At 46.2% G+C, this 26,608-nt stretch overlaps 1 protein-coding gene and 1 long non-coding RNA gene across 6 annotated transcripts in view; both read left to right on the top strand.

Moving 5' to 3' along the window:
- The window catches only part of GLRX3 (glutaredoxin 3), a 32,835-nt gene extending 14,295 nt beyond the window's left edge, over positions 1 to 18,540 (top strand). For 2 of the 5 annotated variants that reach the window (XM_028119930.2, XM_028119931.2), the window contains exons 3-11: positions 965 to 1,039; positions 1,780 to 1,981; positions 7,333 to 7,505; positions 8,221 to 8,282; positions 10,567 to 10,624; positions 12,285 to 12,337; positions 14,982 to 15,021; positions 15,115 to 15,207; positions 18,281 to 18,540. In XM_028119930.2, coding sequence (XP_027975731.1) covers positions 965 to 1,039; positions 1,780 to 1,981; positions 7,333 to 7,505; positions 8,221 to 8,282; positions 10,567 to 10,624; positions 12,285 to 12,337; positions 14,982 to 15,021; positions 15,115 to 15,207; positions 18,281 to 18,331 — 807 coding nt within the window. In that variant the 3' untranslated portion in view covers positions 18,332 to 18,540. Of the gene's footprint in view, positions 1 to 964; positions 1,040 to 1,779; positions 1,982 to 7,332; positions 7,506 to 8,220; positions 8,283 to 10,566; positions 10,625 to 12,284; positions 12,338 to 12,454; positions 15,022 to 15,094; positions 15,208 to 18,280 lie in introns of those variants that run through there. The other 3 variants (XR_015767064.1, XR_015767065.1, XR_015767066.1) reach the window with 3 other exon arrangements.
- A 7,003-nt stretch (positions 18,541 to 25,543) lies between these two features.
- The window catches only part of LOC114221847 (uncharacterized), a 458,960-nt gene continuing 457,895 nt past the window's right edge, over positions 25,544 to 26,608 (top strand). The window contains exon 1 of the long non-coding RNA XR_015767110.1: positions 25,544 to 25,639. This is a non-coding gene — a long non-coding RNA (uncharacterized LOC114221847). The remainder of the gene's footprint in view (positions 25,640 to 26,608) is intronic.

Below are 26,608 nucleotides of genomic sequence, written 5' to 3'. Positions count from 1 at the left end.
AGCCCAGTGGAAATCCTTCATTCCTGGAAAAATACAGGATATATATTTTTAAATCTTTTAACAATATAATTTATCAATAAATTTTATTTCCTACAGGTATAATGTGAATACAGATTTTTATTGGTTTTAAAAAGTTTATATTAAATTGACAGTCCTATGAGGGAAGGGTATAATATTACGTCTCGGTTTTTCTCAAAGTGTACGGTTTACAAAGTCCTACATAAATAGCTTACGGGAGTTGTGTTCTAATTATTTAGAAACTGAGTTATTAAATACGTTTAAAATTCGTATGTCACATAGCACATTATATCTGGTTGAGGGGCCTCAAGGAAATTATCAAGCAGAATGCAGTCATCTTATTTAAAATGCATTTAAATGTATGAATAGACCCAGGAGCAAATAACCTAGCAAGATATCTGCTTAGTGTCCAGTGGCCCTGCAGGAGTTAACGGTAAAATTTATCAGACATCAATAGTTTATTGAAGAAATACTCCTTTTTGCTTCATAATTTGCAGAAGGCTACAACTGTCAGTCATGATGTACTGCCTCTTGAAATTAGTCAATAGAGCAAACAGCAAGAATTGCTGTGGGCAGAAAATAAACACTGTAATCATGACATAACTGGGGTCAGTGATTTATGGATTTCAATATAGTAGTAGCTGCATATGATTGAAAATTTACTAGGTCACTAGTGCACCAAAAATTTTATTCACAGCCTCCAGGCATCTTTTGAAATGTGCAACAAAATAAAAACCTCTGAACCTGTTTTGACACTGCAGACTCAGTGGATGACACGCCAGCCCAGTGAGTCTCATTTAAATGTAAATGTGTCATAAACTTTTGTACCATACTTTTTAAAAACATCAACTACTTGAAGGGATGATGCATGTGAAGCTGATTTACATATTGAAGTAGTAAGAAAGGACCTTTTTATAATCAAGCTTTAAATTCTTTTATCTTAAAGTTGGAAGCTGAAGCCGTTCCTGAAGTATCTGAAAAATATGAAATTAGTTCTGTTCCCACCTTTCTGTTTTTCAAGGTAAGGATAAAGATGGCCCAAGAGATCCTGCTTCTGTCGTGGGCCATGGGGCTCTGTCTTGGTTCCTTTACCCTCTCCCCTGATCCCTGAACATTTGGCACTTGGTTGTTCCTGGCTTTGCCCTGTCTTCTCATAGTCTCCTTGTTTGCACTGATGCCGAAGCTTGGCCTGGGGATCCTGCAGAAGTGTCATGGGCAATCAGAGTTGGGGCTTCTAGACAATAATCCGGATACTTGGTTATAGACCCAAAATGTTCCCTGAGTGGGGTAAAAGTTGATTGCTTAGGGCATGTGCCTGGGTGTAATGGAACATGTGGCTGGTCCTGGTTTGATTAATGACTCTCTTAGGAAGCAGGTGCAAATCTGTGCTTTAGGGCACCCCTGAGTGTTACCACGGTTCCCCACCAATACCGCATTTATACTTAGTAATAGATTCATCCCCATGAGGGTGGGGAAATCTTTTCTTTTTTTGGTTAGACGCTGATCTGGTTTGAGTTTGAGGTATAGCGATGTTTTCCTAGTGTGTTCCCAAAAAGGGAAACAAAGAAGACCATTACGTATTTCTAAAATTGAGATGCATCGGGCAATTGGTAATCAGGTTTTTAAAAACATATCTTATAATAGTGTTGACCCCTTTACAAATTGGCCAGAGCTATGAGTTCATACTTGTTAAAATTTTGGATCTTAAAAGGGATGATGAAAGAATGCCACACATATTCTAAACAACTTTTTTAACTTCAGAATTCTCAGAAAATTGACCGATTAGATGGTGCACATGCCCCAGAGTTGACCAAAAAAGTTCAGCGCCATGCATCTAGCGGCTCCTTCCCACCCAGTGGTAACGAGCATCCTAAAGAAGATCTCAACCTTCGCCTGAAGAAATTAACTCATGCTGCCCCTTGCATGTTGTTTATGAAAGGAACTCCTCAGGAGCCGCGCTGCGGTAAGAAGCTGCTTTGACAAGGACGCAGACAGAACGGGTGCTTCACCAGTGTGGGGTGCAACTAGGTGCCCATCTCTGTTCCTGCTGTCCGTTCCTCTTACACTTGTGTTGAGATACCTTTAGAAAATCAGGAAGGTCCTAAGTCCCACTGGCATTCTGTCGTGAGGTGATGAGAATTAGGTTGCACCACACACACAGAGAATGTTGGAACCCAGAGGCATCTTAGAAATCATCTGAAGATTTTTGTTTTATATACATAAGTACCCAAAGAGGGGGAGTCTGCTCAGGTCACCTCGGAGTGGAGTTGGGATTAGGTTCCAGCTATCACATTGCTGTCACCTGAATGGGCTTTTGTCTGCTCAGTTCATTTTGCTATTAACAGTTTCCTGTCTTTCTTGGCAGTCTCTCTCGATTCATGTAGTCCAGATTCAGCAGTTTAAAAATTTACAGAATTTTGGTGGCGTTCCTGTGTCTCCCCCTGTGCTTTTGCCTTCCTTCTTGTCCCAACGTCGAATTATGTGACTGCAGTGTTCACCTATTGTTTATAGGTGCTAATAATTGAAAGATTCTGAGTTCTGTGGCTTATAGTCACTCTTATTTTCTGTACATATATGCTTGTAATTTTGTCCTTAAGTGAGTTTTAGAGTTTATTTGGCCCCTCTGGTATTGGGTTTATGTTATTTTCTTTTTACTATGCCTAGTACAACATTATTATGCTTCATAATTGAGCATTTAATGCCTCTTGATGCTGCTGTTGAGAATCTGAGAGTATTTGTTTCAACTATACAGGAGGGAGTTTATTAAGATACGCAGTGTATCCAAGTAAAATGGAGTGTGCTATTGATATGATTACTGCATGTCCAGTGTGACTTTATAAAAATAACCTAGCTTCCAGTGTAAATTTAATTGTAAATTCTTCCCTATATGGTTAGCAAATTACATAGTAGATTATGAAAGTCTAGTTTTAAAAAATAAAGTTTCATGTTGAGTCCTGTCTTAAAAAGGTAAAGAAACGGTTCCTTTTTCTCTCAGTTCTACTTGAAAAATATCCTTGCTAGTATTTACACGTCAGATAATGCCTGCTATTTATATGTTGAAAAACTAACTTGGTCTCTACTAGAGTTAACTCCAGATAGCAACAGCCCACCTCGGTTGTGGTCGTTTGTTTTTAATAGTGGTTACGCCTGGTTTCCTTTCTCCCATCAGGCAGGAAAATCATTTCTGGTACTTTCTGTGGTGACCTGAGAACAGGGACTTACAACATGAGTCTGATGGGTTTTATTCAGGGCCTTCCTTGCAATCTGAAGTGTGGGTGAACTGTTGTCACATGTGGATGAACCTGTAGGAAGGGTTCTACGCAGTAAGCCTACAGTAAAACCAATAGAATACTCTCTTCTTTGGGATGGAACAGGAGCATTCTCTTACTCCTTTCTGAATGAGAACCTAACAAGACTGGCAGGTTTCCAAAGTGCAGCTTGGGAAGGGGTGCTAAGGCAGCAGAGGGGAGGTGGTGCACGGGGAAGCATGGTAGCCAGATGTCATGGCAGGTGAGTCGCATCCCGACACCACCTTATGCTCCTGCCCTGGTGATGTAGGTACAGGTCAGTAACCCTCCCTCTGCACTCAGTCCTTCCTTTGGTGGTGGTGGGGTTAGAGTCAGTCTTGGAGATCCTTTTCAGATCAGATGTTGTATGATTATTCAAGTAAGTTAGAATTACACTTAGAAATAGTCATTTTCCTGCTTACCTTTTTATTAGACTTAATTTATAATGTATTTCTAGCCATTTGTATGTTAACTGGCATTTAGAAGACTATAAATAACAAGGTAGAATAAAAAAGAAGCTTTACAACATGTCAGAACAATCTGAAAAACACAGTATTATAGACATTTAGATAATAAAAGATATAATTAAGGAATTCAAAAGAGATTTTTAGATATATATAATTTAACAGTTACAGTTTCATTCCAAACAAGTACTTTTTTATTCTTTGTATTTTTTTATTTTATTTTATTTTTTCTTAAGATTTTAATCATTTGCGACACAGAGATACAGAGAGAGAGAGAGAGAGAGAGAGAGCATGAGCTGGGGGAGAGACAGAGGGAGAGGGAGAAGCAGGCTCCCTGCTGAGCTAGGAGCCCGACGTGGGGCTCGATCCCAGGACTCCGGGATCACAACCTGAGCCGAAGGTAGATGCCTAACCATCTGAACCACCCAGGTGCCCATGTAATTTTTTAAAAAGATTTTATTTATGTGTTTTAGAGAGAGAGTGAGAGATTGAGTCGGGGGGAGGGGAAGAGAGGATCTCAAGCAGACCCCCCTGCTGAGCGTGGAGCCCGACTCGGGGGCCTGATTCCACGACCCCGAGATCATGACCAGTGCCCAAATCATGAGTCGGGCACTAAACTGACTGAGCCACCCAGGTGCCCCTATTCTTTATGATTTTTAAAAGTACATTTTTAACAGGCTTTTCTGTTTTCTGATATCTTGATTTCTGTAACAGCATGTCTTTCTGTCAGATATAGTAAATATGTGACATACGGTAAATAGATTATTTTAGAATGTAGGTATTCTTTAAAAAAATATTTACTTAAGGATCTTAAGGAAGGATCAAGTAGAAGGTATTTTTTGCTGTGGCTGTGCCCTGCCACTTCCTTCACTGACACACCTCTGGCTCTGTTTCCCCTCCTGTGGTGCCCTGTTACACACACTGTCTGCATCTTTAAACTGTTCTCTTACGTAGGAGCATACCTGACTTTCACCTGCTTCCTTTCTGAGCTACTTAGTGGAAAAGAGGTTTTGCTGTGTCGGCACCTCAGAGACGGGGTGTAGGCAAAGCCTCCTTTATAAAAGCAGTGGCCATTCGTGCTCATGAAAGCGACTGGCTGGTATTTCCATATTTTGTACAGAATTCCCTTGGAAGGCCCTGCCGTTAGTAGCACCCAGTATTCCCCTTGGGCTCCTGTTGTGAAGTGGAGCTATGGTGATTTTTGATTAGCTGGCCCCCACCTTGATTTCAATTAATCAAAAGCCACGAGTGAGTAACATTAAGTTTTCTCTCAAGGAAACCCTGAAAGCCATTTCAGGGTCTGCCGTGGAGCCCGCTGGGTCTCAGCCTGACCCTTGCACACTTCACACTCTGTCTTCGTAGCTTTCACTTTTGGGCTCTCCCGGCAGAAGTGTGTCATGTGTTACGAGCCTGACACGTTGATAGGGTGTCTGTCATCAAAGAATTAGATTATCCTTACTCTGTGTTCCTCAGGAGGACAGGAGAGATGACTCTCATGTTTTAGGCAGATTTTCAAGAAGCACTGAGATGTCCATCTTTTTAAACAGAATGTTAAATCCTCGAACATGCAGGTTAATTAAGTTATTTGGGAATTCTTGTATCCATTTCAGTTAAAGCTTTTAGCAAAGCAAAGGGTATTTGAACCGCGGGACAGACATTTCTTCTGCAGTAAAAGTCTATCTTAGCGGGTTTTTCTTTTTAAATCAGACACAAGCATCGTTGGTTCATAAGTGGGCTTCAGGGTTTTATTGTGACTAGATAGTGATGAAATGGCCCAGTTAGGTGTACTATTCATGCCTCCTGTCATGAGTACAAACGACTGCAGACCAAAATGCTGGTTCTGTAGCCGCTATACGTGGTTTTTCCACTTGTAAACATTTTTAGTGCATGCATGCATTTTTCTTAAAAAAAATAGTGTAAATATTGTGTTATTAGAAGGAAGCCTTCTCACTATTTTATCCTTAAGCATAACATTTCCAGTCTGCCACTTTAACCCTTAAAAATGAAACATTACCCATCAATCTTTCTAGTCTGCATGTAATTGCCTAAAGCTAAAAGAAAGCTTTTCCTCAGCCAGTTACAGTAGAAATGAGTTAATATATTGGCAGCAGAATAACCATCAGCAATCAGCCGTTAGCTGTTTACTAATGAACTCCCAGATGAATGAAAAAAATTTCAGAATCAGTGTTTTACTTCAGGCTGTACATGAACTTAACACTTGAGTTGTAGGAAAAGCAACTTATATGCTGTACAAAGAAATAACCAGTGCTTTATCTCAATAAACTGTAGATCTGAAAAATGTCTGGAGCTCAGTAATACATCCAGGTTTTAAGAGTAAAGGTGCTTTTGCATGGCATCAGGTGAAGCCTATTCTTGCAATTAATCTTATACTGAATTTTATGATTTGATTTTATTTCAAAATGCTGATGCCGTGAAATCCTGCAGGAATTCTGCACCTGAAGAATAGGTCATTTTCCAGTGAATTATGACTGTGTTTGAAAAGAAGGATGGAATGTGAGAGTGGAGTGGTACAAAGTATTGACAAACAATTGGGAAGAATTAGCTTATGGAAAGAAAAATATCCTCTTTTCAGACAAGACTAATAGATTTATAAAAGACTGGTATTCACACTCTTACACTTCAGTACTAATGTCGTAATCAGAAAATGATGTCAAAAAAGTACAGGACAAAAATGTGTCACAAAAGTATAATAAAATCATGGAACATGAGATTGTCACTACAGTGCAGTAAAAAAAATCACATTACATACTTTAGGGAATGTAAATAGTTTTAAAAAAGAGACTGTCAAGTTACGGTACCAGATGAGAAGGAACACTGTCAGTCTCTTGACAGTGCCTATATAACAACAGAGAAGACAGCTTTGAAATTCAATGTACCAGTTTCGACTGAAAGAACACATTCCTCCTTGACTTTTAATTTATTCTGTTAGAGATGGCAAAAGACAGAGAAGTGCTAGACCGAGCGCACAGACCTGATAGAAGGCAACAGAAACCAAACAGTCAGGTTTCCAGTCTGTGTGCGCAAGGAGTGGCTGATGATGGCCGCTCTGGGGCTTTTCCTCCATCCAGTGGTGATTCTTAGAGATTCACAGACAGCAGAGCTGGGAGGGACTGTCTGGGGCATCCGGGTCAGTCCCCTGATGGATGGGGAAGTGCAGGGAGGGGAGGGGGCCTGTCCAGGGCTCAACTGTTCGTCTCCGGGCTGGATGGCGCAGGTGCCAGGGCTTTCTGGCCAGCATTGTTTCTCCTACAACAAAAAATGTGCCTAGTATTAAGAGGAACATTGATAAATATACACAGACTTTTTTAGACTCACGAGTGTGCTAAATGCTAAGCCGTACTTGAACGCGTGGTATAGCCCAACGCCAGATAAGGGGTTCTTGGAATTTGTTTTCTCTTTACGTGCTGTGTAGGTGTACTGAGTAGGTCACGGGCGAAACAGAGGCAGACTCTACGGTCAGTAGCTAATGCGTGCTGTGAAGGAATATGAAATCACGGCTATGAGAGAGAAGCTAAGTTCTTGATTTTCCTTTTCTTACGCAGGTTTCAGCAAGCAGATGGTGGAAATCCTTAACAAACATAGTATTCAGTTTGGCAGTTTTGATGTCTTCTCCGACGCAGAAGTTCGTCAGGGCCTCAAAACCTACTCCAACTGGCCCACCTACCCCCAGCTCTATGTTTCTGGAGAGCTCATAGGAGGACTTGACATAATTAAGGTTAGAACTGAGAAGTCTGCGCCTTGTAAAGAATTTTCATTTAGAACACACTTTTCTAAGTACAGTAATGAATCTAGAGTATAAATTCCTTAAGAATCTTTGCATTTACAAAAATGAACCTGGAATATATATGAAGTATTTCTGATGAGATGCTCGATACTCTGTAATACCATACAACCAAGGAGATTTATGTTGTGAATATTTTTTTTGTGTGTGTGATGCAGTGTTCCATGATTCATTGTTTGTGCATACCACCCAGGGCTCCACGCAGAACGGGCCCTCTTTAATACCCATCACCAGGCTAGCCCATCCCCCCACCCCCTCCCCTCTAGAACCCTCAGTTTGTTTTTCAGAGTCCATCATCTCTCATGGTTCGTCTCCCCCTCCGACTTACTCCCCTTCATTCTTACCCTCCTGCCATCTTCTTCCTCTTTTTTTTCTTAACACATATTGCATTATTTGTTTCAGAGGTACAGATCTGTGATTCAACAGTCTTGCACAATTCACAGCGCTCACCATAGCACATACCCTCCCCAATGTCCATCACCCAGCCACCCCATCCCTCCCATCGCACCCCCACTCCGGCAACCCTCAGTTTGTTTCCTGAGATTAAGAATTCCTCATATCAGTGAGGTCATATGATACATGTCTTTCTCTGATTGATTTATTTTATGTTGTCAATATTTTCTTAAACTTACATACGTGTTGATTTCAGGAGCTTGAAGCATCTGATGAACTAGATACAATTTGCCCTAAAGCTCCCAAATTAGAGGAAAGGTAAGTGTTTTTAAAAGTTTCAAATCGTCTACCATTTAGTACCTTAAAAATATTTAATTCTTGGTTTTTGCATTACTCTTTCCATATAGAAATCAGGGATTTGTTTTTGTGTGCCAAGGTCATAATTGTGTTGTTTGCAGTCAGATTAGCCATGCAAACTTGGGAAGGTCTCATTTGCACTGGGGAAGTTTTTACACCAAATTAATGATTACGTGGAGGATATTCTTTGTTTTTATAGAAATATCATTTTCTCAGTGGCATGACTCAGTTTTACTCTTTCTCTCTGTTTCTGAGCCGGGATCCAGCAGTCCTGGTCCTCAAGTAGCAGTTCCTGCTCGGCATTGTCAGAACACTGAGCGTGAGGGGTGCCTCGGGTGAGGAGTGCAGGCTGTGTGTGTGGTATGTGTGTAAACACTTCGGGCTATCACACTGCTTTTCTAATCACGGTAACTTAGAATTCAAGGAGATTTTGGAGCTGTAAAATTGGTCTTTGTTTTACGAAGGATCTCAATCAGCTTTTAAAGATTTTATCTTATGGAAATTTTGGACTTTGGTCTGTAGGGAGGCTTAAAGGGATTTTTATTGTAATAAATTTGAATTAATGTAGAGGTTTAAAGAAGAATTTATTTTGAAATACATCAGCGTATCAGCCTTTCGTAGTTGGGGCTTGAGTCCGTGAGGTGAAAGTTTCTCTTGTAATTTTCTTGCTATTCAGCATTTTGAGAATTTCTAAAATTGTTTAATAATAAACACCTCATTTATCTGTCCTTGATTAATAAATAGTATCCCATATATGTCCAGCTGACCTGTAAGTGCCACATTTTCTCAAATGATTTGTACCCTTTCCTGCCTTTTTGATAGGACAGTGATGCTCCTAGTCCCTTGTGACTCTGCGCCTCCAGTTGCGTTCTTGGGGGAGGGGCAGAGGGAGAGAGAATCTCATGCAGGCTGTGCACTGAATGGAGAGCCTGATGCGGGGCTCGATCTCACGACCCTGAGATCATGACCTGAGCCGAAATTAAGAGTCAGATGCTCAACCAGCTGAGCCGCCCAGGCGTGCCCCCAGTTGCATTCTTTGCTGTATCCCCTGGGTGGCTCATGGAGGCCGTGCGGCCTCCAAAGTCCTCTGTGCTTGGTGTGTGCTTGCATCTGCTTTCAGTCCATTTTTCTCTGTTGAATACACTCTTGCTATCGTTTGTGTCCCTGTCTTCATCACATCTGCTCTCTCCTTCCTAGTGTGCTGTGTCTATTTCCTGTGGCCTCAGACACCACAATTTAACTGGCTAGTTACAGAGAGATTCTGTAGAGATCTGTATTCATTGTATTTTGAGTGATCCTTTAAAGTGCTGCCAGAGTACAGAGAGCCAGAGCCTGAGTTCCGGGTCTGGCGATGTTCTCTGCATGTGGGACGGAGGGACATATCTGGGTTTCCTGGATCCAGATTGTTGGGTTACTGTAGGTGATGGATGATGATCAGCACCACATTCTTCTTTTTCTGAGAATCAGCCCAGCATCCTCTCTCTGAAGTGGACAGGACTTAGCTGTGAGCATGAGTTGTGTGTTTCATTTGTGATAACTTTGTTCTCTGAGGAGGTGTTGAGCTGTGAGTGACGCAGAGCACCAGTGGGAGGAGGATCCGGTGATGTGACCACCATGGGGCTCAGAGGGTCTTCAGCCCATTCTCATGACACGGACTGTTCTGAGATGGGTGACTGGACCTTAGGCTAGACACAGACGGCGGGCGCCCTTGACAGCAAGTGAGAGCACGGGGTGTGAAATCTTGCAGAAAGTGGGAGACAAAGTTAGGATGGGAGTGTTTGATTTGAGCAGCTGCTGGTGGCTGGTGTTGCAGCCCTGAGCACTTCCCCTCCCAGAGTGACCTTGTGGACGCCAGGGAGTGTGGAGCTGTGTGTGGCCTCGTGGTGGAGAAGGGAGCACACAAGATCTGGTTTTGGAAATTGTGGGTGGGCTCCCTAGACAGGCCCCTTCTCGAACAATTCCTTACTGAGTTAGTTATTATTATTTTTTTAGTGCTGTGAGTTGATGGGCTTGAATTGCAAGTCGAAGGAACATTCATTGCCTTAAAAGCCATATTGTGTTTTATGGTGGCTCAGGGAGGGAATGAAATAAAGGAAAATGTCAATGCATTTGCTTGTTTAATGCCACTCAGAGCTGTGAACTATCATCCTGCTATCCCTCAAATATGCATGTTACTCCTGAAGCGGAGCAAAAGTGGTGTTTAATAATTGAGCTGAGCCATTTTATATCAATTTTCTCTCTTTAGGCTCAAAGTACTGACAAATAAAGCTTCTGTGATGCTCTTTATGAAAGGAAACAAACAGGTAAAGAACTCAAAAATGGTTTTATTTGTAATTTCTTTTGATGTTAACATCTGCAACAAGGGGACACTTAAATCTTTTTTCCTAGCTGTGGCTAATGAAGCTGTAGTGGCATCAGGAAGTTATCCAGGCCTTAATTGGTGCTTATGGAGATCAAACAAAGTAATCTGCATTTTGCTTGACTTTATCATCAGCATCTCAGTGGGGTGCATTTCTTTCTGCTGCCAAACTTGGTCAACACTGTTCACTCTGTCCTGGTTCTGTAAGTTGCTGTCCTGGCACCATTCCAGGCTGTTGGGTTCCTGTAGTGGGCAGCTTGGTCCAGATACTTCCCGAGTACAGGGAGCCTCGAAGCTCTTGGGGTGTGCAGCCCTAGATCACCCTTTAAGAAGTCAGCAATGGAGAAATAAACCCCACAGCATTGTGTGTGGTCAGTACCGTTTGATGAATGGTGAAATAGTTTGGCAGTTCTTATTTATAATGGGATGGTTCCTGTAGCTTTTTGGTTGAAGGTACATATTGGTTGGCATCATTTTGAATATCAAGTTTGATAGATCACTCCCTCCAACAGCTTGAGCAAAACTGATGACCATTTATATTTGGACTAGAACAGAGATCTCTAGACACGGGGTTCTCTTACCTTTCTTTATTCTCAGCCAGTTACGGAGGTGGGCACGGGGGGACAGTGTGGTCTGTTTGGGAGCAGGGGAGGCTAAAGCCCTGAGAGGTGAGGCTGATGGAATGGAGATGACCATTTACGTTCCCCCGGGCCCTGGCGCTGCCCAGGCCTGTGGGCCGCCTGCTTGACCTCCCTGGCTTCACTGCACCATGTGTGAATGGACGGTGCGCCTCATGAGTCATTGAGAATGAGGTTGCGATAACTAGTGTGAGAGTTAATATAACTGATACAGTGAAACCAACTAGTTCGCGTAACTAGTCAGTGTAACTGTTGTAGTGAAGGTGATGACTAGGGAGCTGGTAATAAAGGGTTCAGCATATGGGGGTCACTAGGTTAGGGCCTAGATTCTTCGACTGGCTCACTAATTTTATTAAAACAAAATAGAGGAATTAATACTTCTTAGTAGGATAAAGTTATCTTTTTATGTTTTCTTGGTGATTATTTAAAGCAGATTTTTATTCTCAAAACACAGTTTTTTCTGGAAGCCCAGCCAGTATTGATACGTCTTGGGAGCAGAATCATGTGTGCTGTTAAGAAGTTCGTGTGGTGCCTGGTCTTTTCCCATGGGATTGCTGAGATTTGGGGCCTGACAAAAATGTATCAGTGCCATAACCTCAAAAAAAAAGTCAGTGCTCTGTAATGTAAAGATAAATTTTAAAAAATGGGAGTGACTATTTAGTTGGGAACAGGAAGATGTGATCCCAATCCTTGCAAAAAGGGTAGGTGAGTTGAGGTCATCTGTGAGAGTGAAATGGAGAAGGAACTGAACTCTGTGGAGCGTCGAGGTTCCACTCAGAGGAACGTTTGACCATAGAGCTTGTCAGGTTCCAGGACAGGTGTCCTCTCTGGTGGTCAGAGCCTGAAGTGCACTGTGGCGGGTCCGTGCCATCCTGGTGAGCGATGTTCCGTGGGACCATGCCGGGGGCCTGTGTAGAAAATGTAATACATCTTTACTCATTTCTTTTTTTCTTTTTATAAATTTAGGAAGCAAAATGTGGATTCAGCAAACAAATTCTGGAAATACTAAATAATACTGGGTACGTAAATCCTGATTTCAAATGGTGTGTTTAAGAAATTCCAACTCTTCGGTTCTGCCACTGATGCCTGTCAGTTGTTACATCTAAATCCATATATTTTTTTTATTTTTGCTACAGTGTTTTGTGAATGCTTTAACTGAGACCACAATAGGATTTTCTGGCCAGTGTCAACCGATCGGTAACATAAAGGAGCTTCTTAGAAGGCGATCATTAAAATAACTATTTGTCTACTTTCCCAGAAGAAAGTCCTTAACTGAGATGCGTTAAGATATTTTAAGGAAAGTGTATCAGAGGCTTTTAATTTTCCTTACAAAAATATTCTCATTTCTAAACAGTTTATGAAATGGCTAGAGCACATGTGGAGGTCGTTATGTGCATCTGAGAAGTGGGGGAAATTAAATGGCTGTGTTCATGCTTTTGATCTGCTCAGCGGCGACGCTGCCAGCTAAGAAAACTGCGTTGATTTTTCTGGTTAAAAACAAAACCACTTGTTTGGAGATACTTCACCCATGTTCTGTAGAGTTTATCAAATGTTTTGGCTTTTTTTTTTTTTTTCTTATTTCTTATCTCACCATAGCTTCTTTTTAATATTATAAGTATCCTAGCCGTAGCTTTAAAAAGATTAATGAAACTTATGCAGTTATGGGGAAGGTAATCTTTGAAATATTTAGATATTTATGGGCAGGGTTGAAAGTAGTTGAGTAGCACATGTTAAATACAACTCTAGGGACATAAAAAGCAAAATGATTGATTTCAAAAGCAGATTGTGACATTTTACAGAGGAGAGTCTATAGAGTCTTTTGTAGTCTGGTCTCCTGCCTGCCCCTTGCTCACCCTGCCCGAGGATGTTGGGGAGGCCGGCTTGGTTCTGGTCGTCAGCTTTTACGGCCCCCTTTCCCCATCTTCCCTCTGTCACAGCTCCCTGGCGTGGTACGCTCAGTCTGCCTGTCCCTCGTGACAGTGTGTCCCTCTGCAAGGTTGTGAGGCCAGAACAGCGCAGCATTGGGCTGTCTCAGCCCATGTGTTTGGTGGAAGGTCTCCATAATGTTGCTTTCTGCCCCCATCTGTCTAATGCTGTTTGGATTTGCAAGTCCCTGTTATCCCAGAGCAGAGGGGCTTCTTTGGAGATGGAGCCCTCTCAGCTGCAGACTTGCGATGAGCAGGACTCTTTAGCTTGAACAGACTGTGATCTTGCTGAGAGCCATCAGTCTGTGGAGAAAAAACTGCTGGCTTTGTATTCCTGCCCCTCCACTTTTACACTTTCCTTCACTGGTCTAGCGACACATGCCTCGAGGGGCTGTGTGCCAAGTGTCCATTGAGGTGTGAATGGCCAACGCATCTCTTTACAAGAACTGTTCAGAGATGCATTGGCCATCGTGACTACATGCACACACCTACATATACTCAGGCCCAGGACGTCCTAGGTCCCTCATAGATGGCTCTGTAACTTACTATTTTTATCACACTGTTCTGATTAGGATCTGCTTCCTTTAGCTCACCTTGAAGGGAGACTTCCATTGGGTCTTTTTTTTTTTTTTTTAATATTTTTTTTTTCTCTTTCAGACATTGCTTTTTGGTAGTTGGTGATTTATCCTGTCATCTTATTTTTTTTGACTGTTTTCTGCACCATGGACAATTTTCTTGGAAACTTGTTTACTAAGTGAATAAGATTTCCCTATGAAGGTGGTTTTGGTTTTATGAAAACTGAAATTTATTTTTTACATGTGGCATTTTCTTTGGCCAGTTTTTGGGACTTTACCTATTCCACAGTCTCCCTGTGGGAATCAGTCTGACATTCATACTAATTCCTTGATCACACCTGATAGTGACATCCTTCCAAGTACATGTGGTGGTTCGGTTTCCATGCAGTGATTTTGCGTTCATTATACAAATGGTGTTCATTATGCAGCATGAAGCCACACCACTCTCACTGGTTTATGCATATCGAGAACAGCACGTGTGCTCTGAAATCAGCTTGTTTTCATGTGGGGGGGAAGCACAGCTCCGTAAGGTGGCGTTTGTTGGCAGTGTAGTTGTCCTGCTAGCAAGCCTCCGGTCCAGCTGTGGGTGTCCCTGGGTGTCCATGGGCCTCAGAGCTGCTCCTTCCTGCTCCCTGAGCAGCTTCTAGTAGGTCAGAGGCAGCAGCCCCAGGGATGAGGGCTGGAAACGCAGTATTAAGGACAGACTTAGGTGAACTTTGGATACAAGTCTAATCTGCGGGTTGGCACACTGCAGTTGGCCGCTGACTTCTGTAAATGAAGTTTTATTGGTGCACAGCCACACCCCCTCATGTCTGCCTTGTCAGGCTCCTTCTGTGCTGTGCAGCTGGGTAGAGCATCTGCAGCAGACCGTGGCCTACAGAGCCCACATGTTGACTGTCTTGCCCTTTGAGACAAAGTGTGACGACCCCTCTCTAACCCAATATTGTCTAGAGAAAAATCCAGATAAATTTGTATCTTGGGCTGACTTGTTCTGTGGGGTACCTGACAGATTGAAAAGTAAAGTCATTTCCATTTTTCATCATAAATGTCAGTAGCAACAAAACTGTTAACTTTTCTTGACTGTTTTTAAAACACAAAGTAGGTTTTACAATTTTTTGTTTAATAAAACTATTTCCCATTAAAATGTTTTCTCCTTTTTGTAGTGTTGAATACGAGACATTTGATATATTGGAGGATGAAGAAGTAAGTTCTGTATTTTATGTTTCTCGTCATTTGCTTTAGTTTTACTCATTAGGGTCTTATAGTAAGGTTTCAGAGTTCCTGTTGTTTCCGTAGGTTCGGCAGGGGTTAAAAACTTATTCAAATTGGCCCACGTACCCTCAGCTGTATGTGAAAGGGGAGCTCGTTGGAGGTCTGGATATTGTTAAGGTAAGGTCGGAGTTCGTCTGGTATCCTAAAGACGGAAAATGTTGGCATGTTTGAAAATCATCATTTTATACTGAACAGTAACTATGGGGCTTCTTTGAGTGGCCTCCTGTCTAGTCACTTCTGACCTTGTGTTGCCATTTCTGTGTCTGTAGTACCGTGTCCTCTCACTGCCCCTGGTGGATCAGATTGTTCTCACCCCTTACCTGAGCCAGTCAGATCATCCCCCTACTGTGGGGCCTTCTGCACGACCTCCTTCATCTCCGGAGGGACTGCCCGCTAAGGGCCAAACTGTCACTTGGCATTCTGAGATGCTCTGATTATGGCCAAGCTCAAAATTTGATTTTTACTCCCACTTTGCTAAGTCTTCCTTGTTTTTAGCTTTTCTTTTTCTCATCCGTTCTGCTTTGGATAGCTGGCATGTTCCATACTTAACATGTTTTCTGCGTCCTTCGGGGCCCCTCTTGTTTCTGAATCGTTTATAGAAATGTTTTACTCCTGCTCCTGAAGTTATTCTGTCCTTTTATATTTATTTTGTATTATTTCTCGTGTTCTGTGATTTTGCCTGTGTGCACTTGCGTGGTGGAGTGGAGAGGACCAGGCCGGGGGCAGGCCTGACACCCAGTGCTGCCTGGCCTGCCAGCTGTGTGACAGATCTGAGCCCACGGTCCCCGGTCCCCAGAACAGAGGGAGACTGCGGGGGGCCATCTCCAGGTCCACCTCTGGTCTCAGATGCTGCAGCTCGGTTAGGTCTGTCAGGTTGTAAGCATGTTTGGAGAATACATCTTTGATGATTAACTTCTTTGGTTTACTTTCCATAAACTCTCAGGGAATTTTCAGCGGGCATGACTTTTCTCCAGGCACACCCGCCCAATAGCACCATGGTTCTCTTTCTTAGCCACTCCCTCCAAGCCTCCAGCCCAGCCAGGCACCCTGGTGTTGGAGGAGGGGGGCAGTGGGCGGGGCCAGGACGGGGCCTGAGGAGGAACGTCAGGCTCCACTCGGGAAGCACGGGCCTCCATGGAAGGTGGGGCTGCTCCAATGTCCAGTGCTCGGGCCGGCCTTCCTCTTGCCTTGCTGCTTGGAGAACTTTCTCTGGGCACATGTTTGACTTCATAAGTGGAAAGCAAGTAGTAAGTAGCACTGCTTCTAGTTATGTTTTAAAGTAAGTTTTAGCTCCTATTTTCATATCGTGAGAGGACTCAAGCCCAGTGCTGAGTGACCCCAGCTCTGTGGGCTGGTCGTCTCGTCAGCACTGGCATGAGTGTCCTTCCCTGCAGAGGCTGCTCATTGGCTATTCCCCCACGCAGCTCTTAGCTGCCGCAGTGTTCCCTGTTTGACTTCACACTTCTCAGGACGCAGAGAGGCAGTTTTCCTTGTAAAGTGTCTCATTCCTTGAGGAGAAAACAAGGTTTCACATAGTAGCTCTTGAATAGCCCGGAAGTAACAAAAATACATCTGCATTTGTTACGTTATATATACTTTTTATTTGTTTAAGACCCAGACAGTCTTCAAAGCCCAAACACTCCTGAGCCTGTATTGTGTGAGTGTTTTATAGCCTGTACCTGAGCCATTGCTAACTCTGGAGAAGATAACAATCAATCAGTCTCATTTAATTCTAAAGCTGAGCTTCACGGGCAACTTCGTTGTAGGTCTGTAACGGGATGTTAGAGGACTCTTCTTGTTCACCTGCTAAAAACACGCATTTGGAAAGGTGTGATGCTGGTAACGTTTTCCCCCAAGAAGATAGCCGGGGACAGTTAGGTTGCCACTTTGGTCTGTTTCCTGCAGAGTTCAGTTCTTCATCTTTAGTTCACTGGAAACATCAGTGATGTTCCACTTGGGTTAATTCTGGCTGGCCTTTAAGATCACTGAGAGCCTTTTTTGTTGAATGGTTGAATAAAGAAGTTACCCAGTGATTCAACAACTGAGTCAGTCTAGTGAGCTGAGAAGAACGGCAGCTAATTTGTAGTAGTCAGTGCCTGCTTCAACCCTGCAGATTGTTTGTTCAGAGAGTGGCAATGTTTAGATCAGGTCGGCTCATGCTAGTGCTGGTGACGAGGGTCCCACCATGGGCCGGCCACGCTGCCCCTGTGCTTAGGCCATCCTCACAGCGCCCTGAGATGAGGGGACACCGATGGAGAGAGGTCAGGTGAGCCGTCTGTGACGCCACAACTAGGAAAGCTGTGGCGCCCGGATGCCACCTGCGGGCTGCCAGGCCTCACCATGAGCCGCATGGCCTCCTCCCCTCCCGGTCATGCGTCAGAAAAGTCCTGCCTGCTCCTTTTGTGCGTCGGATGTCTGCTTGTTAGCGGATCGATGGTAGGAGATCCCAAGACGGCACTGAGCGTTGTCTGAGTTTGTATGACGGGATCACACCTGTTAGGGTTTAACCAGAGAGGCGGTGAAATGGATTTCAGTGGTTTTATTAATTGATGTTCATGCTGCTTAGTAATAACCTGAAAACTAACATCAAATTAAATGTTTATCTCAAACTAGAAAATCTCAGTTATCATTTATTGTCACCTTTTAAATTTGATAGCTGTGTTCCAAATTTTAAATTTGAAAGATAGGAGAAAATATTTCTGGATTTTTATGTGTTTTTAGAGGTTTTTGGCCTTTCCGTGTACACTTTGTACTAGTACTGTGGCTTTCCCAGGCTGGGTTGAAATTGTGATCCCGTGTGCTGCCTGTGGGGCTGCGGCTGTCATGTGCATCGCACTTGTGTGGACTCGAACAGCACGTTGCTGCTTTTTTCCACATTTGTGTTTGCACGTTACTCACAGTTCTCCCCCCTATTTATTGCTGTTTAGATAGGAGGCTCTAATTGTTGAGTGCGTTAATGCTGAACAGTCTTGGTTTCTGAATGCCTTTTAACTTCAATTTTGTAATCTGATAGTGCACTCAGTTTTTATGGCGTGATATTTGGTTTCAGTGTATTGGTAGACTGGAGTTTTATTCCAGTCTAGTATTTCTTCTGGTTCTTGGATTCGGGTGCAATCTGGGATGGTTCGGAGGTTTCTATTTTTCATCTCTATGCATACATGTTATTTTTGCTTTCTGTTTTTGTTGTTAGGAACTGAGAGACAATGGTGAGCTGCTGCCAGTGCTGAAAGGAGAGAACTAGGGACTGTTACGCTTGGTGCCTGACTGCTGCAGGAAACCTTCATCACGGCGGGGCCGCTCACGACTCCGTTCTCAGACTGCTGCGCACCCAGTTAGGCTCGGTGTATCCCACCAGCTCGTGCTAAATACATGTATGTTTTGTTTGTTTTTCATCAAACCAGAATGCAATAAACATCTTCAAATCCAATTAAAAGTACTCATGTAAAACTCTTTTTTATAGTGATGTTGAATATATAGTAATTAACCTACTTTAAATTTCTTTTTCATACTCTGTGGGCACCTTGTAGCAGCTAAGAAATAGGCAGGCTTCAGAAGATGCAGAAGGTTGATGGCGTCTGAAATCCACAATCATATTTAGAACAGCTCATATACCAAACCAGTGGCTCCCCTCAATGGCCAAAGATCTCTTTACAGCTTGGAAAAATTCAACTGAAAATGTGTTTCTGACCGCATCCCTGCGCGTGGCTTTGGTGAGATTGCAGAGGCGACATAGGGCTCAGCAGATTCAGAGGCTCGTTTCAGAAGGTACCAGGGGCGTGTTAGCAAGCGGCAGCTCAGAGGAAGATGGGCTCTCCTGAGTGTGTTCCTGCCCTCACGCCCTTCACGACGGAGCAGAACCAGGCATGAGGGTGCTGTCAGTGTGTGTTATGCACCACAATTTATTTTAATCATTCTATCGAAAGCACTGATTTAGCTCTTACATAGGCTGAGAACATCCTGAGGTCCATGAAAATTTCAATAGTAGTTTTGATCCCGAATCTCACATGTTTAAAAAATAGTTGCCCCATTAGGCCTTTGTTGGGTGCACTTTAAGCCTGTGGCTGAATTCGCCTCCACAGTTCTTAGACTTAAGTGCCCATGACACATGTTCCCCTCGTTAGGTTCTCCCAGCTTGTTGTTCTGGGCGGTTGAGGCTCCACAGAAGTGTCTGGCAGTAGAGTAAGGAAAGGGGTGCAAAAGTCAGCAGTTTCCATGAGAAACCAGAGGGACGTTAGCCTCTCACCGGGGCTCGAGCACCCGGCTGTCCCCTTGCTTCGTTTGATTGTGTGCAGGAGGGTGCTGACTTCTGTTGTGTATATGTGACCAAGGGCAGTCTGCACAAAACCTGAAAGCTGACATGGCCTCATGCTTCCTGTAGTAGGAGGACACCTGTCGTGGGTGGGGGGCTTTCCTTGCCAGTGTGTGTAATTAGATGGGTCTCTTTTGGGCACTGGTCCGTGAATTTCTTTTTTCCATTTAAAACAAATCATTGCATAAGTGAAACCTTTAAAATGTAGATGGAAATGGAATCATAACAAACTCTAGTAAGTCATTGATGGATGCCGTGAACCACAGAGGAGGAGTGCCTAATTTTCTTGTATCCTGTGTCCCACACTGAAATCGTTGCATCCTGCTTTCATGATTTGCTCTCTCTCCAAGTGTGACCTGTCAACAGGCCAGCTTTTAGCTTCACCTTACCCTAAGCAACAGTATCTTTATCATTGCAGATTTGATAAACTAGTTTTTTTCCTTATGCACATTTAAATAAACACAATGCATACATTTTAACAAGTGCCCATCTCCAATTTGGGAACTACTGGTCTAGGGTGGTGGTTCTGATAACGTAAATGCTCGCACATTATAGGATGGCTTTCCCTTCCCGTGGGTGCCTTGCATGATGTGAAACTTTGGTGGTGTAATCCTTGAGTATCACAGGTTGAGTTAGGGTGAGTGTTCAGAGTTTTCGGGGAGTTCTCACTTGGTAAAATTCTGTAAATGGTTGGCTCCAGGAGTGTTGGAGTGGCAGTGGTGCATATTTCTGTCTAATAGGTGTTTCCAGCTAGACATTGGGAAGGTCAGAGATCTCGTTCATGCAAACTGATTTATAGCTCTTCCTAACCTGATTTTATTAGGTATATTTTAGGAGCAAGGCAAGCGATTCTTGGGCCCAGCTGAACTTCAAGTTCCATAGGCAATTCCCAGATCCAGTATTCTAATAAAAATGGAGCCTACCCTGGTAGTAATGTTTTGTTAAAATTGAAGTCCTCTCTCTTTCCCATCTACAAATCCTAGAGAAAGTTGTTCCCAGTGCTTGAGAGACTGTTGAGCCCCCAAGATAAGGTGACCGTGTCATTGGGATGTTGCCCCGTCCAAGCTTTGTTGGGAGCTTGTGGGAGGGACTCCAGGTAGGTGCTGTGGGAGGGTTTTAGTGAGTTTGGATGTTTTGGAGGAGTAGGGCTGTGCGTCTGGGTAGTAGGGTCCTCTGCACATCCCAGCCCTACCTGTTAAGCTGCCTCCCTGTGCTTGAGTTTCCTTATAAAATGGAACTCATCACAGGGGCTGTGGCAGGTGGTTAAATCTGCAGGGTGCAAGGGGGAGCTGGTGTGGCTGGCCTGTTCGGCCCATCCTCAGGATTGCATGTCCAGAAAGGCCTGGAGGAAGGGCAGGTAACTCCTCTTGTCTGTCCAGGCTGGAGGTAACTTCCTTTCAAGGGAAGCGTTCTTAGGGACTTGGTATCCACCTGGGAAGATAAGCCTGCAGGAAGGGACCCCCCCAGTTTTTAAACTCTTGATTTTGTTTCATAACCAAAAATGGGGTAAGAAAAACAATGAGAGGAGTTGGGAATTCTGTGCAGGGAGGAATGCAGGAAGGTCCAAACTTGCTCAAGGGCGTAGCCGTGGGGTTGGAGCTGGGGTCCCCCTCCAGGATTGTGTGTCTCCCCAAGGCTTCTGAAGCCCACTGCTGCCATGAGGCCTCCCCAGTGAGGGTGTGCAACTAAACTGCCTTTATGTGCCTGGGAGGGATGCTGGCTGCTCTCACTGGAGCTGCCCTTCTGCTGGGCAGTCCTTCCTCCCCGCTGCACCGAGCGACTCTGAAGTCTGAGGACTGACTTGAAGGAGGCCTAGTAGGCAAATGTGTTGAAAGTTGCTATAATAATGTAAATGTGCCTTGTGAAGAGAACAGGACGGAGGGTTGGCTCTGCCCATGTGGCAGCTTAGACGTTTTCGTGTCATGTGGGACAGCTGAGCCTTGTGGAGTCAGGAACCCAAGGCCCCATCCATCTTGACTGATGGCTGACTTGCTCAAGAAGGATGAAAACAGTGGTTTTCCATGTTCAATAAATCTAATTGAGTTGGGAAATTGAGATGGATTTTTTTATCTATATTTTTTATTTGAGACTGATTTTTAAAAGTAGCATGTTTTTATAAATAGAAAAATTTCATTTTGATAACTTAAAACTACATTGTAGTCATGAAAAGTCTAATTGATCAGTAAAACAATTGCGGTACATTTGAAGCGCCTGACTTAGGTCATCATCCCTTGTCTCCCTGAAAAGCATCATACAGACTGACCTGTCCTGTGGTCAGAGGAGAAGTTAAAAGCTTAAGATTGAAATATGAAACATGATTTCTGATTTAATTTTTAATTAAAATCCGTTTTCTTAAATTTGACAATTGGTACTTGTTACCAAAATCCAAACTTTTTTTTTTCCCCCCTAAGGAAAAGTAATTTGGTTCTTTGCAGATAAATTCATTTTTTTATACCTGTTTCAGATGTTGGGTTCTGGGAATGGACAGAAGTTGAAATAACTTAGCGACGCGCCACTCACTGGAATGGGTAGTTCCAAAGACAAGGTTTCATTACTGGATCCCTGCCCTGGAGCTCTGCCACCACAGGTGTTCAGATTCAAAGGATAGGACTTCAGTTGCCCTCGGGGACAGGGAGGCACCCAACCAGGAGGGTGACCGGGGACGCCCGTGCGCTGGGGGTGAGGCTCAGCGCCTCCTCTCGGGCTGAGCATCCTCTGTGGGAGGACTCCTGTGTGTTGACGTTGCTGCGGTCTTCCAGGGCCAGGAGCTAGAATTTGAACCAGGACCTGGATCCCAGCCCCGAGGCTGTGCTTTCCGCAGGCCACACGTCACGGGAAGCCATGCCAGCGAGTCTCCTTGCAGAAGTCTGGCTTCTGAAATGACAGTGCAGTTTTACATCCATTTTAGGAGGATTGTGGCTCTTTAAAAATTGTCAGGACTCAGCAAATTGTGACCGTAAAAGGCTTCTATACCCCCGCAGCTTTATCTAAATGGTTATCATTTGTAGATCATATTATTTAATCTTCCTTGAAACGCCGAATTTTATCTGAGGAAGTTACAGGTCTCTCACAGGAACTCCTACAGGGAGAGCCTGCCTTCTCCGGGGGTCACCAGGGGGACGCCTGCCTTGTGGTCCTGGTAAGGATTCCTCTGGGAGCATGTGTTCCCCTCAGACAACAGTCTAGCCTCTCAACAAGGCCTTGGACCTGGATGTGGACATCTGTTCAGGAAGAAGGGACGCGTGGCATTTTTACAGGAGTTAATTTTACTGTTTTATACTATCGTTCTGTGTGTTGTGTTTTACAAAAAGGACCATGACATAATGAAACAGGGAAGGAGGTTGCATATTCTCAAAGAGCCCCTCCCTCCCGAAGGAGAGCTGGAGGTGGTTGCCCTTGGGCATAGTGCTGGGGTTTCCAGGTCAGCCTCTGTGCCACACAACTTGGCTCTCCATTCCCAAGAGAGCACATTGCTGTTGAGTAAGAGAATTCTTACTCAACAGCATTGAGTCCTGCCCCTGGGAAGGAGCCCGCTGCATCACTTGGGTGGGGCCTGAGCACTGGGCCAGCTGCGTAATTCCCAGAGCCCCCTGCAGAATGAAAACTTGGGCCCCTCGTTCAAAAAGCAGGAAAGGGGTGCCTGGGTAGCTCAGTTGGTTAAGTGGCTGCCTTCAGCTCAGGTCATGATCTCAGGGTCCTGGGATTGAGCCCCTCCCCCTGTGGCAGGGCTCAGCAGAGAGTCGGCTTCTCCCTCTGCCCCTCCCCCTGCTTGTGCTCTCTCTCTCTCTCTTAAATAAATAAAATCTTAAAAAATAAACCTAAAATAAAAAGGAAAAAAGTGCCCTTAGAGGTGCTAAAATATAAAGCTTTTTTAGTTTTTAGTTTTTAAAATTTGCAATTTAATGTTCTAGGTAAAGTTAAAATTATTAGCACGAATCCATTTTTCTTTATATCATGCGACGGTGCTTTTAAATGCAAATGCAGGAGCATTTGACATGTATGTGGCATATACCTGACATCATGGTTTGTTTCCCATAGCTCGTGCATGCGTGTGTGTGTTGTTACTAGAACGTTGGAAATGCTGCACGGTACCAAACTTTCTATTTCACTTCTTGATTGGGGCAGCGTGCTTCCCGCTACTCCGTAATAGGAGTCACAAGCTCTGTACTTGCTCTGAGTCCTGCTGACCTCCTGCGCTAGGGCCGCTGGGATCCTGGGCTCACCGGGCATCAGGCATGCTGTGTGTGGGTGGGTGGCGGGGAAAACAGGTGGACCTGCATAGCATCACATGTGTCTCTTCTCACGGGCACGCTCCATTATCCCATTACACTTCACATACAAAACACAAGTGCAAAGGTAAAATCAGAAAGAACTTCCGGGCGATAGAGCATGAAGCTAGCGTGGGCCCTTCTGAGTGCAGGGCTGTGCCAGGCCCACGCGGACTGCCCTGCTTCAGAGCGGCGGTCTGAGCAGTGACAGGGGTGGGGATCAACCCTTGACTGCCTGCCCTGTCCTGGAGATGCTGTTCAAGAGCCACTCAGTGTACCCACTGCCCTGCTAAGGAACCTTCTCTCTGAACTTGATCAAAACTGTTCACTGGAGAAACGAAACGTCCCCATCACCCCCAACGAGGTCGCACTATCCTCCGTGTGAATTCCTGCGTTAATGGTTCCGTGAACAACAGCGAACTCTTACCTGGTGTGAAAGTGTCAGCTATTGCCCTAAATTACTGAGGCGGTCAACCACTGAGTTCTCATACCGGCCCCAACCGGTGGGCATTGTCAACCCCGGTTTGCAGACGGGGAAACTGAGGTGAAAGAACTGGTCCAGGTCCCATGGTACCAGGTGGACCTGGGATATGCACGCTGCCCCAAGCAACCCTGCTTTCCGTTCAAACCAGCACTTGCTTTGTGCACAGAAAGAAGGCAACAGCGGTCTAAGAAATAGACGACCAAGGAACTCTGTCCCTTCTGACTTGTCACCTCTGTGCTAGCCAGCCACGTATGGTGAGCCTGACGGGGTAAAGAAGGGCACCCCACTCCTCCTCCTCCCTCATCACACACTGAAGGTGGAGCATCGAGAGAAGGCGCCCCAATCAAGAAGTGAAATAGAAAGTTTGGGACCGTGCAGCATTTCCAACGTTCTAGTAACAACACACACGCATGCACGAGCTATGGGAAACAAACCTGGTTCCAGAGTCCAGCTTCGGCTTGCGGAGACACTGAATAGGCCCCGCCCTCCCTGGGTTGGGGGGCCGGAGGGCGCTGGGCAGGGCGGAGGGCTGGCCTGCGCGCGGGCCAGGGACGGTCCGAACGCGTCCAGAGCTGGTTCAGGAGGTCGGGGAAAGGACTGGCTTCCCCCGCTTCCATCAGGAGGGAGAACTGATTATCACAGGAGCTGCCCTCATGGAAGGCCAGGCGCTGCTGGACGCACAGCCCGTACCATTGAGAAACTGCTGAGGACCCAGCACAACGGGTATCAAAAAACATCATTCCCCATGTTTTTTGCCGTGGGGAAACAGGTTCAGAAATTTGCCGAAGTCGGTGACTAGAGAATGGTTGAGCCAGGGTTCAAATCAGGCTCCATCCCTGCCCCTCCTGGACACAGTGAGCGGTCCTCCTCCTTAGCAAGTGTTACGCTCAGGGCAGGGATGGGGGACCAGAGCCTCGCTGAGGCTAAGTCCTGGCAAACGGCTGCCCTAGCGCGTGTGGTCAGAGGGAGCCCCTCGGCTCAGGGCAAGCCCCGTCCCGCCTCGGGCGGGAGCTCCTGGGTCCCGGACGGGCAAGGCCCCTGGGGCAGCCTGGGGAGCCGGCCGGCACTTTGGGAGCAAACCTCTAACCCTGTGCGCAAACGGAAGTCCTAAATCAAGTGAAAGAAACGTTACGATGAATGCCGTCCTCTTATCTTGACAAATACCACCCGCTAGGACCTGGAGGACTACAGTTGAATTTAGAATCGTCAGTGCTGGGAGGGACGCCCTGGGTCCGCCCCCACCCTTCCCACCTGCAATTTCCGTCGGCGCCTCCGGGGCCGGCGCACACGTGTGCGCCCCAGCCAGACCGCCGAGCTCTGTGCGCAGGCTCCGGGTCCGAGTGTGGAGGGAGTGCGCAGGCTCCCGCCCCCCCTCCCTACCCGCCCCCCACAGGCTCGATCCAGGCGCGCCAACTTTCTTGAGGGGTCGGCTCCGGGCACGCCCCACTTCTGGAGGGGTCGGTTCCAGTGCGAGCACCTCCTGGGGAGGTAAGTCCCACTGCGCCTCCCTCCCTAAGGGTCGGTGAGTGCGCCCCACCTGCCGCGGGGTCCGAACCGGCGCGTCCCCCCCGCCATCGGGTCTTGCGCATGTGTGCGACTGGCCCGCAGGCTCCGCCCAGGGCAGCGCGCCGCCCGCCGGTACCTGGAACCAGATGTCAGGGTCGGAGCGGGTCGCGAGCCTTGCCCATGTGGGGTCCCTGCCCCTGACCCCAGCGTGCCGCGGTTGCAGGGTCTCCAGGGGCGCCCGTATGCCTCCAGCCCCAGGGAGGGTGACGGCGGGCGGTGATGCTGAGCTTTCCAGCCCGCGCGCCCGGGCAGTGGCCCTGGGTGACCTCGGAGGGACCGGGCCGGGGCGCGAACTGCCCCGTCCGGAGAGAGTCAGAACCTCTCAAGCCTCAATTCCCGCGAGTGCAGAACGGCCCGGCCAGTGCTCCCGCTCCCTGGCTGTTGCTGGGTCGGAGCGGTCAGCGCGAGGTCAGCCCCGGGGGGGGCCTCCACGCGGGCCGCGGACCTCCGGGCGGGCGGAGGCGGCACGTGTCCACGCGGGGGCGCTGTGCACCACGCTCCGAACCGGCCCGCGCCGCCTGCGGGGCGGCTACCAGGCACCAGGGGGCGTGCGAGGACCGAGGAGCGCGCCGCAGCAGCCGGCCTCCGGAGCCCGGAGCGCGCCGCGCCGCGCCGTGAGCGCGCCTGTGGGACCGGAGTCCGGGGCCTCCCTGGCGTCCCGGGAGCGCGCCGCGCGCCCCTGTGCGGAGGTCCTCGGTGGCTCCCGCCGGGGCCCGGCCCGGGAGCAGCTGGGCCCTGGAGGCCGCCGGGGGTCGGGGCGGCAGGGGAGCCCCGCAGGGCGGGCGCTCTAGACCTCGGCCTGCCGGCTCCTCGGGTGCCCCGCCTCCCGCGGGGTGTGCGTTTGTGCGGGCGAGACGCCTGCGGCCCCTCGTGGCCCCGGCGGCGGCCGCC

The sequence above is a fragment of the Eumetopias jubatus genome, unplaced genomic scaffold (genome assembly GCF_037043125.1).
Source record: "Eumetopias jubatus isolate StellerSeaLion01/CBP00866 unplaced genomic scaffold, mEumJub1_p1.0 scaffold_17, whole genome shotgun sequence".
Taxonomy (NCBI): Eukaryota; Metazoa; Chordata; class Mammalia; order Carnivora; family Otariidae; genus Eumetopias; species Eumetopias jubatus.
Note: the sequence above shows the minus strand (reverse complement) of the source record. Positions and strands in the feature narration are given on the sequence as shown.